A 17,542-nucleotide genomic window follows, 5' to 3' on the forward strand; every position below is an offset into this window, starting at 1 on the left:
GACTATTGTTTTTATTTATTTATTTATTATATTCTTTCAATAAATTAATAAGAGGCAAACATGAAAAATTAGCAAATACTCTCTTAATATTTTAAAGTAACAAATATAACCAACAAAATTTCTCAAATGTGACAAATATTATGAATCAGAGGAAGTAATTACTAATTGCTCCTAATTTTTGAAACGGACTTTTTTTTTGTTAAAATAAATTTGTTGATGATCAGTTAATTTTATCAGTCAACTTAGTTACAAAAATATTATCAAAAATATAATTTAAATGACCATGAGTTCATTTTTTTGAATCATAGAATCATAAAAATGCAATAAATATTAAAAAACAATTTATCATTTTCTTTATAAAATTATAATTTAAATTCAATAATTTGTATAAAATTTATTATGTTTTTGTAGTATAATTTATTATGAATACGAAGTATTTGAATTTTCTAACTTAATAATTGTAATAAAATCAATTTTTTTTACTTTGCATTTCCTCCAGGACAACATTTTCTGGAATAAATAAATTAATGGAATGCGGTTATTTAATTTAATTCTTTTAAAAATCAAAGTCCTTACTTAATAGAAAAGTTTGAGCCCCGAAATTGAAATATGTGACAAGTATAGGTATTAATTTATTAATTGTTCCAAATTAACAATTGAAGAAAGCTGCCAGTATAAACCTAAAACCCTAAACCTTTCATTCGCATTTCAATCTTCATCTATGGCGGACAATGAAAACCAAACCCAACAAAAGAAAGACATGATCTTCCCAGTAAAACCAAAGCTTAAACCGAAATCAAGAACCCCATCAAAATCCCCAGAATCCAAATACTGGGCATCTTACAAATCCACTCAAATCCCTAAATTAATCTCTTCAATCCCTTCTATTTCCTTTTCTCCAACTTCTCCCATTTTCGCCTCCGCAGTTTCAGCTTCCCTCACACTCTTCTCCTCTCAAACCTTCACTCAGACCTCCTCCGTCTCCTCTTTCTCCGACGTCGTTTCCTCCTGCTCTTTTCGCTCGGATGGTTCCCTCATCGCCGCCTCCGATCTCTCTGGGCTTGTTCAGGTCTTCGATGTCAAAACACGAACCCCGCTTCGTCGTCTTAGGTCCCACGCTCGTCCTGTCAGGTTTGTTAAATACCCAGTCCTTGATAAGCTGCATTTAGTGTCTGGTGGTGATGATGCTGTTGTTAAGTATTGGGATGTTGCTAATGAAACTGTGGTTATTGACTTGTTGGGTCATAAAGATTATGTTAGGTGCGGTGATTGTAGTCCGACTAATGGCGAAATGTTTGTTACTGGGTCTTATGATCATACAGTTAAGTTATGGGATGTTAGAGTTGAGAGTAAAAAGTCTGTTCTTCAAGTAAATCATGGAAAACCTATTGAGGATGTTATGTTTTTGCCTTCTGGTGGTATGGTTGTTACTGCCGGAGGAAATTCTGTAAAGATTTGGGATTTGATTGGTGGTGGAAAGATGTTGCATTCAATCGAGAGTCATAATAAGACGGTTACTTCTATTTGTGTTGGGAAATTAATTGAGAAAGAGAATGGCGAAGAAGGAATGTGGCAATATAGGATTATGAGTGTTGGTTTAGATGGGTATATGAAGGTGTTTGACTATGCGAAAATGAAAATTACTCATTCAATGAGGTTTCCTGCTCCGCTTATGTCAATCGCAGTTTCTCCAGATTGTATGGCTAGGGCGATTGGTACGTCTAATGGGATTATATTTGGTGGGAGAAGGAAAGTGAAGGAAAATGAGGTTCAGGGTGGAAGAGGGTTTGGGGACTTTATAGGCTTAGGGAGTGTAGAGGAGCCGAAGAGGCGGGCTTTGAGGCCTAGTAATTTTAGGTACTTCCACAGGGGTCAAGCTGAGAAGCCAAATGAAAGTGATTATTTGATTATGAGAACGAAGAAGGTGAAATTGACTGAGCATGATAAGTTGTTGAAGAAATTTAGGCACAAGGAAGCTTTTGTTTCAGTGTTGAATGGGAAGAATCCTGAGAATGTAGTAGCTGTAATTGAGGAATTGGTGGCGAGGAGGAAGTTGATTAAATGTGTATCAAATTTGAGTGAAGAAGAACTTGGATTGTTATTGGGGTTCTTGTATAAGTACTCAACTATGCCAAGGCATTCTAGTCTTTTAATAGGTTTGACCAGGAAAGTACTTGAGATGAAGGGTGATGATATTAGAGCTTCTGATGCATTGAAGGGTCATATTAGAAATCTGAAGCGTGCAATTGAAGAAGAGATCAGAATACAACAATCACTACAGGAGATACAAGGTGTAATTTCTCCATTGTTAAGGATTGCTGGGAGGAGATGAAAGTCCTAGCTTTTCTGGTATTAGGTACTCTTTGCTGCTATACATGTTACAAGAAAGATTTTACTATTTATCTTGGCAAAAAACGGTTTGTGCTTTAGTCCAATTATTTGTTTTTAATGTTTCAAGAATATTCCTGGATATTTTTCCAAGTTTTGTATCAGAAAGATGTGTGGAACTTTTTAATTCTAATTGAGTTTTGGCCTTCAATTTCTTGTTCTCCATTTGCAAGTTTAGCCATATATGATCTATGGATGTTGTTTTATGCTATGATAAGCAGTTTTTAATCTCTATTTAGATAATTTGTTATTCTCCTTATTTAGCTAGTTATATTTTTCTAATTAAAGTTTCGATTAGTCTATTCCTAATTAAGGTAGGATTAGTTTAGCCCGTCTTACTTTATTTTCTATATAAACATTATTTCATATGGAATAAAATAGGTAAAATTTTACTAAAAGGGTTCTATCCTAGGAGCCCTAAATTCATAAATTCAATTCAATATAGGTTGGAAAAATAGTGAATCAAAGACCCATAAGTCGACCGAAAGCAGGTTTATAACACAATGACTACCAATTGCAAGTCGCATTACCAATATGAATCCGTCCCTACGCAGAAAATAGAATTAGAACACAACTTGAAATAGAAATCATCAATGTCTATACTCCTAACAAAACAATTATTTGCACAAACAAACCATCAAAACTGACTGCAAAACTTAGAAATCATAATAACGTCTTGTATTGAAAGAAATGAACGAACACCGAAATTTACCAGATTGGGTAATCTTCGAAGAATTACGGCACCAAAAAACTAACAATCCTTCTCATAAATTCAAAGAATGAATGTGAAATATTCATAAAAGTTTAGTGAATGCATTATTATGTCAAAAATTAGAATCAAACAGAAAGTCACTCAAAATATAGTTTATTTAGAGAATTGACATAGATACAATATGATAACAAATCGGTACTAACACAGGAAAAGCTCACTCTCTAGCTCACATACAATTAACAAATACTATTATTAACGAGAGTTTCTTTATTATTAATTTCACATGGTAACAAATATATAAAATGTACTAATAAATAATTAAAAGAGATGGTGCTTCTTGTTGCCATGAGCTTCTTTCTTGTCATGGCGCTCATGAAAGGCAAATCCTCCAGAACCAACTGCAGCAGCTGCTGCCACTTCTTCTTCTACCTTGTGCCTATGTGCATGCTCTGGATCTTTTTTTGCTTCGTGCTTCTCGTACTGTAATTATTTTTAAAAACCATGCATACATGTGTTAATCTTTTATATTATTCATTTCTTACAAAAATATCTACAGAAACATACTTTCTAAACTTTTTCGACTTTTTAAAATTCTAATTAAAACTTTAAATTTTACTAATGTAAGGTTAATTTCAAACATTTATGGTGATTTTAATTAATTCGCTCCATTTGATTTAATAGTTTGTACCTAATCCTCAAGTGACCTCCATGTTGTCAAAAACATTATGCCAATGTATAATTCATGGACCTCTTTGGACTTTTGTAATTCTAACTAAAACTTTAATTTTTATAATTTTAGTCCAATTGAAGCGAATTGGCTAAGATCGATTCAAATGTTTTAAATTGAGCTAAAATTGAAAAATTAAAAAGCTTTGGCTAGAATTATAAAAAGTTAAGGTCTGGATTTATTGGTCTATTAGACCAAGAAACAAATGAGTCAGCGACTTTTTTTTCCTTTCTAGTAACTTATAATAATCTAGTATGTCATTTATATTTTTGAAGAACATTAAATCAGTCACTTAATAGCTGTTTTCACATAAACTTTTGAAATTCTACGTTTCCATTTTATTTTTTCCAAAATATTTTTAAAAATATACATTTATATCTCTCGTCTTTTCGGTATTTTCGTTTCGGTACTACATAAATATCTACTTTTCGTAGTTTTAAAGCATAAAAAAAAAACTCATGTGCTTTTTAAAGCTGTGAATAAGAAATAACGAAAGACATGATGATACCAAGGCAAAGGCGCCGGCGGCTGCAGTGCCGAGCTCGCCGAGATGTTGCTGACGCTTGTGGTGTTTCTCCTCCTCTTTGTAGTCATGTTCATCAGCTGGTGGTGGAGGTGCTACGACGTCTTCGCTCCGGTATTCAGTATAGTCAGTAGTCTCCGAGTAGACTTTAGCCTCATCGGGCTTGTCCTCGTCCTTGTTGCGGTGGAAAAGGTGGTGGTGTTTCTGTTCAGCCATGCTCAAAAATTTCACTAGAAATTAATATAAGATGTTGAATTTCATAGGTTTATGCTGTGTTGTGTTGTTGTTAAGGGTATTTATAGGTGATGACCGGAATTTATTAGGTGCTTAATTTATTCAAAATTATAAGACTAGAATTTTAATGTTGACTGTAAGATAAAAATGAAAGGTAGAATAACTTGATATTGCATGCACCTAAATTAATTTTTGAAAATCGGCATTGATTGTGTGATGGTTGGAGATATAAATAAACTTGATATTGCACCTAATATTTTCTTAACATGATTAAACACTTTTAAATTTATCTAACTTTTAAATAACTTTCAGCAATGCTCCAAATATTTCATAATACACGTAATGAAAATGATTGTTATATATGTAAATGTGTCGGCAAAGGTATATTCATCCTCACATAGTATAAAGCTTCACCAGTCAATTCTCTGTTAATTATTTACATTCAATCTCAGCACTTCAGATATTTTCTTTGTATAAACTATATTAAAATATTCTTAAATAAACTCAATACAATGATGTTAATATATTAAAATTCTCTTATATTACAAATAATTAAAGCCATATTTATTTATTATGCATTTGGCTTTCTTTTAATCACTCTCACCCTCCCAAATTTAATAGGTAGTAGTTTTGTTTTGTTTTTATCTCAAATTATAATACGATCACTTATTACTTAAATAATTAATTAGCATATACAAAAATACAAAAAATTATATAAAAAAAATATTAGATATGCCTTTCATGTTTGATTCGGAAATCAAGTTAGCCCTCCATGTTTCAAAAGGTTTGGTAATAAAACGTATTTGATACTTTTCAAAACAGTTTAGATAATCCCCTCGTTCTAACACTGTCAGAAAAATTGTCACTTCTTATTTATGTGGAATATGATGCGGCACCTTGAATCTCAGGTGGTTTAAATATGTCCTTTATGTTTCTTCTCAGGTCCAAGTATATTTTTCATGTATAATTTTTTTAAATATATTTTTCATATATATAAAAAGATTCAAATATGTCATTTATGCATAAAAAAGCTAAACCCATTCTAATTTTTTTTTGTATTATTAGTTTTTATTTCACTTGACCCCCTCAAATTTGCATTTTAATAGTTCCTAAATTATTTATTTTGTACTCATGTGGTCCTTTTAGGCATAAAACGTCGTCGTTTAATGCCAATTAAAACAAAGACAATTTTTATAATTCCGTCTATAAAAGGATCATAAATGTAAAAAATAAATAGTTAAGTAACTACTAAAATGCAAAACGTTTGTGAGGGAACAAATGAAATAAAAGTCCACAGTATAGAGACTGTATGTGGATTTAGCCATAAAAAATTCAAATTTACCCTCCAACTATGAAAAAAAGTTCAAATATTCATGAATAATTGAGATATTCTTTATTTTGCAACTTGTTTAGGAGCTTTACTGGATCAGGTCAACTCCGAGCTATTCGAGCTATTTAGGATCTGACTTGACAATATTCGAGATCAACTCGATTCATAAAGAGTTGAATTTGAACTACTCTAGTTACTTATTTTTAATAAAATTTAAGCATCAGATTACTCACTCGATAAGCCCTTGATTAATAATTTATTTTTGTATTCTTTATAGTTATATATATTTATAATAATATCTTTATTTTAATATAATTTTAATTTTAAAATATTTATATGGATAATTGAGTCGATCCGAGTTTGAGTTTCAATTATTTTACCGAGTTTGAACTTCAAAAACGAAATGCGGTCGAATTTCAGTCGAGTTTGTAGCTTTAAATTTTAGAATACAGTCGATCTCAAATTTCAGCATGTGTACATAGATAATTATAGAACTTTGTGAAGCGGTTTTCGTGGTGTTGTGGTAATATATGAACGTCTCGATGCACAAAAAGCAATATTTGAATATTTTCATAGTTAAAATGCATATTTGAACATTTTTTGAATATTTAAATCTTACAATACATGAATGACAAATTGGACCACATACCAAACATTAAAAGCATATTTAGACCATTTCAGGTTTAAGGCAGCACATCAAATTCCACATAAATAAAAACGGGCGATTTGTTTACGGTGTTAGAAATAGAGACTTGAGTTGTTTTTAAAAACATTAAATGTGTTTCATTTCCTTTTCAAATATCAAAAGCCAATTTAATCTTCGGACCAAAATAAAAAAGCATTTTTATCATTTTTTCTATACATATATTAAAAAAAAAACTCTATGTTAAGAATAAATGTGAGATTTTTATTATAAATTAAATTACTTTGTTTGGATTAATTGTTTTTAATATTTATTTTAAAGTATATCCAAGTATCACACATCTTCAATCGGACTGCCGTGTTCCAAAATACCCTAGTCCAATCAGTTAGAATAACTGGAATATCTGATTAGAGGCTATTAAGAAACCAGACAAGCTTAATTAGATAGAGGTTTCACTTAGTGCATTCAATAATGTATCAAAAGTAGTTAAGACAGTTGTGATTGGATAATGAAAGTTGTGACTTGTGATGATGATTCATCACACTTTACTTAACTCTATTTATCTCACCTAACCTTCCAAACATTTTGGAGATGCCACGTTTTTTCCAAGAACAAATCACCATTTTGTGGTATAAACGCTGGACAATATTCTACTAAAATCGTAAATTTAATACTTTTCACAAACGCTCTCTTTCCGATAATAACAAAAGATTTATGTTTATCTATTAGATGTCTAGTTTATAATGTATTTAAAATCCCGACAAAATTGGGCTCGTGAACAGGTCTACTAATAACTGCAATTTCATTCATTCTCTTCTTCACAATATATAACACTCTGAATGCGTCTAGTCCTCTGGGAATGCTTACCACAACATATGCTTGCTAACAATTCTCCATAGAGTAAACAATGAACGCCCAACTCAAATATGTTTATCCTCTTCTGCTTACAGAATTTTGCGTCTAATCCAGAAATACCGTCTTCATTCCGACAATCTGAAACCCTATCATGTCTGAACACATTCCGGTCGTAATCTGATACGGTAGTAGATAATGTTCCAAGCTCTCTGAAATCCATGGGATCTTTAAACATTTTCAAGTAATTGCACCCCTCATTTAGGTAACCCCAAACTTTCTGCGAAAAGTTCGTAATACAGTTGATAAATTTAATTGACATGTTTTCAAAATCTTCATTTGGACCTTGACCGAAAGACAAAATGGCTTCAAATTTATCTATAGATGAGCACTTTGAGCAATTATGTTTACCAAGAGAAAACAGTTTTAAGCCAAGCGACGACTCCGGCTGCGCAAAGGAATCCCATACTGAGCTTCTGGCAAGTGTTATTAAAGATTCACCCGCATTAGTCCAGATATTTGCAACAGATGCAATCAAGGAAGATTCGAAGCAGAACAGGTGGTAAGTTGTGGCAGCGAGAAAAAAGGAGTATGCAGAACCAGTCCTGAACATGTCAAAGACTCCTAACTGATGTTCAGTGGTTTCAGTATGGACGGTTAGAATGTCGCTTGCACGGATTCTATATGCAGAAGCAAGCGTCACGTATGCACTCAGAGCAAGATGGTGTAAAGGATGCAATGTGATTTTCAACTGTGATATTCCTTGTTTCTTCTCAAATGTCTCATCGAGGAGCCCGAGAATAAGCACGCTCTCGAGCTTCTTGCAACATGATTCAGGATCACTATCAGAGAGAAACTCGGTTATAACTTCATCTACATAAGCAATCAGCTTTTCAGTTGCTTCATCTATACAAAAACTCTGATCCGCACATGCGCTTGAAGAGGACAGATTTGAAGTAGAAATTTCCTAGAAGTAAAAACAGGATAAAAGAATGATCAGGATAATCATATACAGAAGCTAGCAGCCATCAAGCTTACGGAGCTACATATATCGTCCACGCTTGAGCTTGGATTAAATGATTAAGAGTTGAAAGAAAGTCATACCAGTTAACTGATTAGACATTGCTTAGATTCAAGTGTACTATTTTAGGAAGATTGAGAGCTCAGAGTTTTAGTTTCGATAGTACAAAGACCTATAATCCTTGAATGCCTATAATTTCACCCAATATAACGGCCAAAATCTCTATACGAGGGAAACGACACTACTACTTTGAACATTGTGAACCTACTAAAATACACGTGGGTTGAGAAAACACATCATAGGCGCCATCTCTTATATTTACTCTCCAGTTCTTTTGAATGTGGACTAACATCATTCTTGCACTAAGAAAATAATACGATCACACTTTCTTTAACCCAATAAATACCAGAGGGATTACAAGTATCATACCTGCAATGCACGATCAACATACGAGGGAAGTGAGGCGCTGCACCTTGCGCAGCCACAATGAAAACGATACTTGGCCCATAACTCCGACCGCCTTATTGCCTGCAGACGGGTGTTTTTATCATTTTGATGAATGAAAATGTTAATAGTTTCTTAAAGCAGAACAAAACATGGAAAAGAAATATGGGTTAAGCTAAGGTTACCTTAGGTTGTAATAAATCAGTGTAAGTCACAGTTATCTCCTCATGTTTCTTGATCTTCTTAATGCTCCTCACTATAATCTTGGGCCCGTAATTATCATAATCTCCTACATATTAATTACATAATCATAAACACTTTCAAAAACTAATTAAAACAAACAATCACACATTTAGAGAAAAAACAAAAAAAAGTTGAGTAACCTTTGGCAAATCTAAGATTGGTATGGGCAAATTCAGTCTGCTTTTCCTGCAAATCAGTAAGCATGAAGTTATTTAATCTATAATCTGATATGAACAAAATTAAATAAAATTTTTGTTTTGTACATTGGTGGTCGTAGTGGCGGGAACAATTAGCAGTTTTTGGTTAGGAAACGGCGACGATGTACGGGGAGGAGGTGATATTAAGAAGCTGTAACATGAATTAGGAGAGCAGCTATGGTTAATGAAAGAGAAATTGAAATCGTAAACAGCGATCCCGAGGTTACGTCCTTCATCATCGTGAACCTCAACGGCGTTCGTTAAAACTAGGCACAAAGCCACCGCCGCTGCTTCCTCTTCACGTAAAACGTCGTCGTGTTCCTTTCCATTTCTTAATTTTCTGACAGACGCTATGGCAGTTGCCCCGTCTCGAATTTGGTTGTACATATCGTCATCATTATCGGAAAAGGTGATGAATTTGCGGTGGTTTGTAAGTAAACCGAAAATTCTGGGGGCGAGGGGGAGCGGGTGAGAGGGGAGGGAAAGGAGGAGGCGGAAGGCGACACGGAGCTCGGCGGTGGATAGAGAGCAGAGTTCATCGGAGGAGAAGTGGGCGGAGGAGCAGAGAGGGGAAGAGTGGTTAGAGAGAGGTGAGAAGCAAGAAGAGCAGTGAGTAGAAATAAAATTGGCGTGTAGAGAGCAAAAGAGCGGAGAAAGTGGTGGAGTTAGGTCTTGCCCTATTTCTATGTCTTCTCTGCCTCTCATCTCCATCCAAACAATTCTCTGTCTTTCATCAAACTTTCAACATTTTCAAAAATACAAGTACAGGGCATTTTTCAAAAATTTCAAACAGTTCAAATAAATATGTGTGGTTTGTACATTTAAAATCCATCACACCATTTTGTTTATGGGTAAGAGAAGTGATGGGTGATTCTTCCTCCTAACATTTCAAAATCACTGCATTGTTTTGCCTTGACTTGGCCCATGAAACCTGACAGCCAAATGTGGAGACATAGAGTGAGTGAGCGAGTGAATCTTTCGATATCCAATACAGCTACTGCTTTACTTGCAGTGCGGTTTCAACGCGTTCAATGAACCGATCTTTAGCTAGAGCACCCTCCTGAAAAATAACCATACCAAGGTCGGTAAAACTCTGAACTCGGGAAAACAGATGACATGGGTGAAAAATGAGACGTAGATGATTCACAACTGTGAACTTACAAAGCGATCATAAGGTTTCCCGTCCTTGAATAGGATGAATGTCGGCAATGCCTCTATTTTGTATTTGTCCGCTATGGAAGGGTACTTCTCCGTATCAATTTTTACCACCTGGATTGCGTCTTTCAAAACAGTACCGACTTGATCGAGAATTGGGGACATAAGTTGACAAGGACCACACCTGTAAACCAAGATTTCTTATTTTTAGCCTGAAAACTCAAAATCGGCCCATGCAAAACTTAAATGCCAGTCGCTATTCCCCTTTTTTTATAAAGTTATTTCGCAGAAGGCTAGTGTCGTAACTGCTAACGAATTTCATCGCTTTCACTGCCTCTGTCACAACATCCTCCACAAAAGATAACATAAGCAAGTAGAAAAGAGTTGCAAAGGAACATACCAGGTTGCATAAAAGTCGACTAACACTGGTTTGTCAGAATTTTCCAGCAACTCGTCGAGGTTGGCAAATGTTTGCTTCTTTGCTGCAACCTACATCAATCATTGGCAAAAGAATGATATGTCAAATAAAAGATACATTGAATTTCATATAGTTTAGCTGCCAAAACAAACTAACAAAAGAGAAGGTGACCGAAATAATATACATATACAGCAATAAGCATCAATTTGTATCTTTCCATCCCATATGGATTCCATCATCCAGGAGCCAAGATCTATACAAAGGTAAGTGGACCACTACCATAAAGTATTTTACGAGCTTCCTTCAACATTACTTACGAGCTTATCAAATTATTTTTCCCTGCAGTAAACTACCCGGAGGTTTAAAATGCAAAAGATGTAAATCAGTTTATGACTCAGACATAAGTAATAGGAACTACTGTAAGCCCAAAGCAGCACAATGATTGATGCTATTATAGTGTGATATCAATAGTATGATCAGCTAAACTATCCGAAACCAAACTAAACTTGGACTTAAGATGGAAAATAGAGCAGGCTACGAAATAGTTTCCCTCCCAAGTTTGATGTCGCAAAAAATACAGTTCGTTTACAAGGAAAAAGAAATATTGATGGGGAGTAAATTGAGACCTATATATACTTAAAAAAGTTCCTTGTATAAAGCACATAGTTTTTTAAGAAATAAAAAAAGAAAAAATACGCCTTTCACTCATTATGCATTATGGCTACTGAGAATGGAATCCAGAAACACTTTTCCACGACAGACTTACACTTGAGACTTGAGTAAGGGAGAGTTATTAATGATTCTGAGCAATATCCCCAGTCAATAGAAGTAGTGTTCAATTTAACAATCAGATGAGCAACCTCAAGATTCTGATTAGATTGGAACTTTAGAGATTCCAGCACAATCAAATATAGTGCTGCTTGAATAATGAGGAAATTTAAAGGAAACCTTCTGGAAAAGAAACAAGTAATGTGGTTCCGGAGATAATCTCCGGTCCCCATCAACATAATCCCTATAGAAATGCTTCAAATATAATGCAAATTGATACCATTCCACATGACTGCACATTTCTCCCCGTTTTTGAACTCTTCTGTCTTTTATCTATGTCAGCTAACTATAAAATTCTAGCTAATTGGTTATATTGCTTACAATAAGGCAACTGCAGTGCAGAAAATAGGACGGATCAATGCTTAGGTAACTAGTTAAAGCATTTATACTCTAAAATGAAACACAATTCTAATGACACGCAAATCAATAAACAAATATATAATTACAAAGATTTCAATTAATCACAATTAGTTAACATGATGTACAATTTTCCCATACTTGTTTCATTTCAACCAAATATGTTACGAAAATCAGCTTCCACCACATCAGTAAACAAGAACTAATACTTGATTCAGTTCCAGTCCTCCTGTCTGTCAACCTTTTCTTTCCTTTTCCACTTATTATCAGTTCAATGCAACTAACTAATCCAGAGATTAAAGGTAAGTTATGCAAAGCATTCAAAAATCAAAGAACTCTTAGCAATTCTTTGAAGAAGCTAAAAACAAAAGAGATGCGATCCCAATTTCTTTTTATAACTAAAAGATTTTAGTTTCATAAAAAGAAATAGAATAAAAAGTTAGGATGAGAAGAAATACCAGAGGCAAAATTCGAGACCTAGAATTAGAGAAGCAAATTCCTCTGCCGCCAAATTGGAGACGATTAAGCTGAGGTGGAAGGTGCAGAGAAGGCGAGGAGCTTAATTTGGCAGCACCCAGTTGGGCCTTCAAACTAGGAATTGTTGATGCTGAGAGAGAAGAAGCCGTCGCCATAGCTTTCTTTCTAGATAATTCTCTTTTTTAGAAAAATAAATGAATTCACAAAAAATATGCTCGGGAATATCTGGGTTAGCAAAGAACACAAAATTCTGAGAAATAGGGGTAAAAAGATCCAAACTTTATTGATGGGTTTTTTTATGTAGGATGGCTGGATTTTGAGCCGTTGGATGGTGATGAGAATCATGGCTGACGTGTGGGTTCCATCTAATCAGTAAAATTTCGTTGCCACCAAATGAGTCTTCCTCAAACTGTGGAAGAAACTATTGATTGCACGTGCCTTTATGTGGAAGTGAAAGTAAAAATGGTCGATCATAGTTCTCAAAGCCTTTGGATGAACACATACTTCAGTTTCAGTTTCTATCCTTTGCGAGTTTTGTCCAACTTTCAAAGTGGCAAATGCAACAACTTTTTAAAGAGTACCCAATTATGGAGAATAGAAGTGTATTGAAATTAGATATACTCGCCATGTGTGGTTCATGGAATAGAATAGTATGAAATAAAATAGTTATTCCATGAGAAATAGAATACCTATTCTTTACTTTTTGAGAGTAGTAGTTATTCCACAAAATCATATAATAGCAATTCCATGGAGTTACTATTCCATGAACCAAAGTGAGGAATAAATATGCAATACGGAATAGCTATTCTATTCCGGACCTATTCCATGAACCAAGCCTAATTCTAAATTGTAAATTTAAAACTCGATTCAAATTCCACTCAACATCAAGTCAATTTTAAATAGTTTTCAAAATAAATTCGAATAACTTGCAAATTGCTTCGACTAAGTTACATCCCTAATTGAGAACATTCATTAAACTGCTATTTCTTTAATTATTGGATTGGAGCGACCTTTGAACTACATACAATTGGTTAGCCATCAACATTTTAAGCTATTATAACCATGGCATTTCATAGAAGTGGAAAATGTCTGTCATTGTTGCTTTGGGGAATTGGTTCAAAAACAAAATCAAGTGGTAAATCTTAAAACAATACAAAATCACAAACAAATACAATTCATGAGAGTGGAATGGAGTTAGATAAAGCTCAGCCATCAGCCATCAGCCGTCAATGTAAAGGCTAGAAAGACAACGGTAAGAGAAGAGAAAATGGTGACACCGGCAAACAACCACATTGTCTTGCTTTGCCCCTTCTTCTGATTCCCCTGCTTGCTCAACTCCACCTCCTTCAGAAGCTCCCTCACTTCTTCCATGTCCGAGTCTTTCGCAGCTTGAACTAGCCTACTCTCAATTCTCTCAAACGTCGACAGCTTTCTACTTCTAGCGACATCCTTATTCGGCCAGATACAACTCGTAATCTTCCACAGAAGGATTCCTACGTATATAGCCGCGATACAGTCTACCGTGTAATGGTGGCGTTCCCGTATTTCTCTCTGCGCACTGTGTATGACGAGCATCCATATGATAGCTGAGCTAAAACCTCCATAAGCTTCCTGCATAAGAATCCAATAATACGAGATGACTATGCGGTGTCAGTACATGAAGGGGCAATGTAATTTGTGTTGCTGAGAAATTTACCGTCCAAGCCATAGCTGTTAGCACAGCGACAAGCATGTGGCCACTGTATATAAGGTCATTGCAGCCACCTCCAGCTTTTGTCAGAATACTGAACCATGACGCTTCTGTGGTAGGTCTTAAGAAATCTATCAGGAAATTCATCGAACCCCAATCGGGACGGTAATCAGGCAGGAGTTTGCCAGTATCAGCTGAAAAATTGAAACCACAATGGAGTGACTGTAAGTTTCTAGCTTAAAGCAAAGGAGAAGAGAGTACAGCATCAAGCAAGAACCACAAATAGAGCTTCATTGTAGCTTGAGATTAATCCCACCGCCGGGAAACTTTAACATGTTTCTCTACAAAGAGCTATTAACAGATGAGTCAACTAGAGTGGCAAAAGAATAATTTCTCAGAATAACATGGTAAGTTTCAAATCCTTAATCTAGAACAATATCATGACTGATTTGCTTGCTGGCACTCAAAAATGCAAATACGACTTTGAAATGAATCCACTAATGCAACTTCTAGGAAGTTCAGATTTGAACATTCAAATTTCTTTTGTGAGTTTTTAAGTCAAGTTAATTAAGTTCCAGGGACATAACAATTGAAGCCATAAACAATTAGAACAAGGAGAAAAATTGCTCATTAAGCAGATGGAATACTGGCTCTAAGGTTTGAAGAGAAAGATTAAGACATAGAATAAAATGAATAAAACAAACAGATATGAATTTGTCCTGCTGAGCATACCATAAGCTATATCCTGTTGTATTATCTGGCGAATTGCACTAGGATCTGAAGCATAAGGAACATAATACTTTTGAGCCCAGTGATGAGGATATGCTGGAACTCCAAATCGAGAAGCAGCACACCAAGGTCGATTAGATGGAAGAATCGTAGAGACAAAAGTTATTGCCCGAAGAAAACGTCCAATTGCCATAGTGAACATGTACCGTGCTCCTAGTCCAAGACCAGGGGCTTGTACAGAGTCGAACAGCACAGAGAATGCCAGTATCACAAACAACATCAGGTAGTGGTGCAATCCGATAATATGAGCTCTCAGGATCTCCACCATTGCTTCAGGAAGTTTCTCATTGAGTGAGAGAAGAAACCACTGGCCAGTGTCAGGAAGAGGCAGTGCATCTCTGTTTAATATTACCAAGCCAATGAATAGTCCTGTTAAGAATATTAACAGATATATAAAAATAAAACAGCTTAGGGGACGAAATGTACTGTTTCGCAGGAAAACTCCAGAAAGTGGAAATAAGTACGGCATATTATGTTCTTAAAAAGCAACTCGTGCTAAATTTGGAGGCGACAAACAAAAGTTGAGGAGATTCTGACTTAGTTAAGTTATACAATGTCATGAGCTACCAGGGTTTATCGTATGATCCTACTAGGAACATATTCTTCATCTATTTTCACAATGAGACAGCAAGAACAATCTCAGTTATAATTTATTAAGACACGGTCCCTCACGGTACAAATATATAAATTATTCATTATAAAATGAACTATAACACCAAAATCACTCCCTCCAAACAATCTCTTGTTGAAGATCAGGATATAATTTGCTCTCTGACATATAAAGCAGAGATTCTGCATAAGTTTCCTACTGAAGTTTTTTTTATCTTATCTCAGATGCTTTGAAGAAATAATTTACTGATCTTCATATTTATAAGGTCTATAAAAGAAAATTGCTTCCCATATAAAGCCATCTAAAGAACATACTAACCACAAAAAAAGAACTGTGTAAAAGACACAAGTCGCAAAACAATTGAATACGTTTGGGAAAAAATCAGGATGGATTTTCTGAAAATGATTCACTTAGCTATGCCGAAAACCAAACAAATTAAAAGATAATGACCACTCCCCAGAAACAGCAGGAGCAAGCTAGATTAGAAATTACCATACTAGGGAGCAAGCTAGATTAGAAATTACCATACTAGTGAACAAGCTGGATTAGAAATTACCATACTAGGGAACAGTAACTACTTATATAAATGCACCCAGAAATTGAGTTACATGAGTAATAAAATTTACCATTTCTAGATCACAAACCACCAAAAAAGTCAAAACACAAATCACATCCCAATTCAAACAGTTATTGTTCCTGATCACTAACTTAACATCAAGCAGAGAACACTCACAGAAAAAAAACACCAAATCTGGAAAAAAAAAGTGAGCTAAAATAAACTTGACCCACTTCATATTACCAAAAAAATCGTTACAAAAAACTTTACCCACGTAACAATAATACCCAGACATATACAGAATGTAAGAAACTTAACAAAATAAAATGAAAATGCAAAGATGAAACAATTAATTACCGGTGCCAGTCAAGGCCAAGAACAGCAGTGGAGAAGCGAACACAAAGAGCTTCAAAGAGAAGACACAAGAGCATCAAAATCATGGAACCCACGAACGGAATAGCAGCGCCAATCTCGGATGACCAGTGCTTGTAAAAAGGGACACGAGAGATTGCAGTTAAAGCCAGCACCGACCAAAGAGCTGGCTGCAGACGATCGTGCCATGTCGGAGATATGATGCGGAGATAGTCCACCGCCACGTAGGATATCGCCGCCACACCCAAGCCGCCGGTGATTCGCAAGCGCTTCATGGTGGTGGAATGCTGATTACTGATATCGGGATATGGAAAACAGGCACAGGCACAGCAGTGCCCGGAGCTTTATTCTTAAACGTGGAAACTTTGTTGGCTATTATTAGTGTAATTAATTCATTGTCGATAGTGTTTTTGGAAGCTATTTAATTTAAGTTGCATGATTAATGTTTGCTTAGAGCTTTAATAAAACTTTGGGATAATAAAAGATTCTTCATTTGGGTGTATTTAGTAAAATTGATAAGTTATGTGGGATTCATAATTTTATATAAAATCATTGGATTTTAAAAAATAATTCCTACTATAAAATTAATAAACTTATATGAAATTATTGGATTTATTATTTATATTAAATAAATTAAAAATAATTTTAAAACATTTAAAAATGTAAAGGAATTTAATTGTTCTACTAATTAAATAAAATTTTAAAATATGATAAATTTTATAATATTTTATTATAACAAATAATTAATTTTATTTAAATTTATAGGATATACTTATTTTAAAAAAATCAACTCAAATGGGATTATAAATTTTATGATTGACAATTTGATCGATTTGGGTAAACTAAATCAAATTAATTCAATCTAATGAAAGTAGTGTGTAAGAAATTGTTTTAGAGCTAACTCTATCATTGTGTAATATAATGTCGTGTATCTATTTAATTAATTATATATATATATATATAGATAACCACACGG

General features: G+C 34.5%; 5 protein-coding genes across 5 annotated transcripts; 1 reads left to right on the forward strand and 4 right to left on the reverse strand.

Moving 5' to 3' along the window:
• Nucleotides 1–685: 685 nt before the first annotated feature.
• Nucleotides 686–2,539, forward strand: LOC126660034 (protein SLOW WALKER 1). The gene has a single exon (XM_050353364.2). The coding sequence runs from the start codon at nucleotides 722–724 to the stop codon at nucleotides 2,330–2,332; it is 1,611 nt and encodes a 536-aa protein (XP_050209321.1). The 5' UTR covers nucleotides 686–721; the 3' UTR covers nucleotides 2,333–2,539.
• Nucleotides 2,540–3,237: 698 nt separating this feature from the next.
• Nucleotides 3,238–4,794, reverse strand: LOC126679020 (abscisic stress-ripening protein 5-like). The gene is made up of 2 exons (XM_050373959.2): nucleotides 4,336–4,794; nucleotides 3,238–3,580 (listed from the first exon to the last, which is right to left on the reverse strand). The coding sequence occupies exons 1-2, from the start codon at nucleotides 4,564–4,566 to the stop codon at nucleotides 3,419–3,421; spliced, it is 393 nt and encodes a 130-aa protein (XP_050229916.1). The 5' UTR covers nucleotides 4,567–4,794; the 3' UTR covers nucleotides 3,238–3,418.
• A 2,461-nt stretch (nucleotides 4,795–7,255) lies between these two features.
• On the reverse strand, nucleotides 7,256–10,042 carry LOC126661701 (protein SET DOMAIN GROUP 41). Its single transcript, XM_050355562.2, has 5 exons — nucleotides 9,381–10,042; nucleotides 9,258–9,303; nucleotides 9,060–9,163; nucleotides 8,860–8,958; nucleotides 7,256–8,376 (listed from the first exon to the last, which is right to left on the reverse strand). Exons 1-5 carry the CDS (start codon nucleotides 10,023–10,025, stop codon nucleotides 7,360–7,362), a joined length of 1,911 nt encoding a protein of 636 aa, XP_050211519.1. The 5' UTR covers nucleotides 10,026–10,042; the 3' UTR covers nucleotides 7,256–7,359.
• On the reverse strand, nucleotides 10,043–12,812 carry LOC126661706 (uncharacterized). The gene is made up of 4 exons (XM_050355569.2): nucleotides 12,531–12,812; nucleotides 10,870–10,958; nucleotides 10,476–10,653; nucleotides 10,043–10,374 (listed from the first exon to the last, which is right to left on the reverse strand). Exons 1-4 carry the CDS (start codon nucleotides 12,702–12,704, stop codon nucleotides 10,309–10,311), a joined length of 507 nt encoding a protein of 168 aa, XP_050211526.1. The 5' UTR covers nucleotides 12,705–12,812; the 3' UTR covers nucleotides 10,043–10,308.
• Nucleotides 12,813–13,601: 789 nt separating this feature from the next.
• On the reverse strand, nucleotides 13,602–17,008 carry LOC126665647 (protein PHLOEM UNLOADING MODULATOR). The gene is made up of 4 exons (XM_050358495.2): nucleotides 16,552–17,008; nucleotides 14,972–15,366; nucleotides 14,246–14,433; nucleotides 13,602–14,160 (listed from the first exon to the last, which is right to left on the reverse strand). Exons 1-4 carry the CDS (start codon nucleotides 16,839–16,841, stop codon nucleotides 13,762–13,764), a joined length of 1,272 nt encoding a protein of 423 aa, XP_050214452.1. The 5' UTR covers nucleotides 16,842–17,008; the 3' UTR covers nucleotides 13,602–13,761.
• Between the last annotated feature and the right edge of the window lie 534 nt (nucleotides 17,009–17,542).

Source organism: Mercurialis annua, linkage group LG1-X (genome assembly GCF_937616625.2).
Source record: "Mercurialis annua linkage group LG1-X, ddMerAnnu1.2, whole genome shotgun sequence".
NCBI classification, from domain to species: Eukaryota; Viridiplantae; Streptophyta; class Magnoliopsida; order Malpighiales; family Euphorbiaceae; genus Mercurialis; species Mercurialis annua.

Excerpts from the sequence above, each read along its gene's own strand:
- LOC126660034 (XM_050353364.2), top strand. The coding sequence starts at position 722 with ATGGCGGACAATGAAAACCAAACCCAACAAAAGAAAGACATGATCTTC.
- LOC126679020 (XM_050373959.2), bottom strand. The coding sequence starts at position 4,566 with ATGGCTGAACAGAAACACCACCACCTTTTCCACCGCAACAAGGACGAG. Across the intron at positions 3,581-4,335 it reads CCGCCGGCGCCTTTGCCTTG|TACGAGAAGCACGAAGCAAA; the intron begins GTATCATCATGT and ends AAATAATTACAG.
- LOC126661701 (XM_050355562.2), bottom strand. The coding sequence starts at position 10,025 with ATGGAGATGAGAGGCAGAGAAGACATAGAAATAGGGCAAGACCTAACT. Across the intron at positions 9,304-9,380 it reads CCGCCACTACGACCACCAAT|GAAAAGCAGACTGAATTTGC; the intron begins GTACAAAACAAA and ends ACTGATTTGCAG. Across the intron at positions 8,959-9,059 it reads CTGATTTATTACAACCTAAG|GCAATAAGGCGGTCGGAGTT; the intron begins GTAACCTTAGCT and ends ACCCGTCTGCAG.
- LOC126661706 (XM_050355569.2), bottom strand. The coding sequence starts at position 12,704 with ATGGCGACGGCTTCTTCTCTCTCAGCATCAACAATTCCTAGTTTGAAG. Across the intron at positions 10,654-10,869 it reads GTCGACTTTTATGCAACCTG|GTGTGGTCCTTGTCAACTTA; the intron begins GTATGTTCCTTT and ends CTTGGTTTACAG. Across the intron at positions 10,375-10,475 it reads GGAAACCTTATGATCGCTTT|GAGGGTGCTCTAGCTAAAGA; the intron begins GTAAGTTCACAG and ends GTTATTTTTCAG.
- LOC126665647 (XM_050358495.2), bottom strand. The coding sequence starts at position 16,841 with ATGAAGCGCTTGCGAATCACCGGCGGCTTGGGTGTGGCGGCGATATCC. Across the intron at positions 14,434-14,971 it reads ACAACAGGATATAGCTTATG|CTGATACTGGCAAACTCCTG; the intron begins GTATGCTCAGCA and ends TCAATTTTTCAG. Across the intron at positions 14,161-14,245 it reads TAACAGCTATGGCTTGGACG|GAAGCTTATGGAGGTTTTAG; the intron begins GTAAATTTCTCA and ends ATTCTTATGCAG.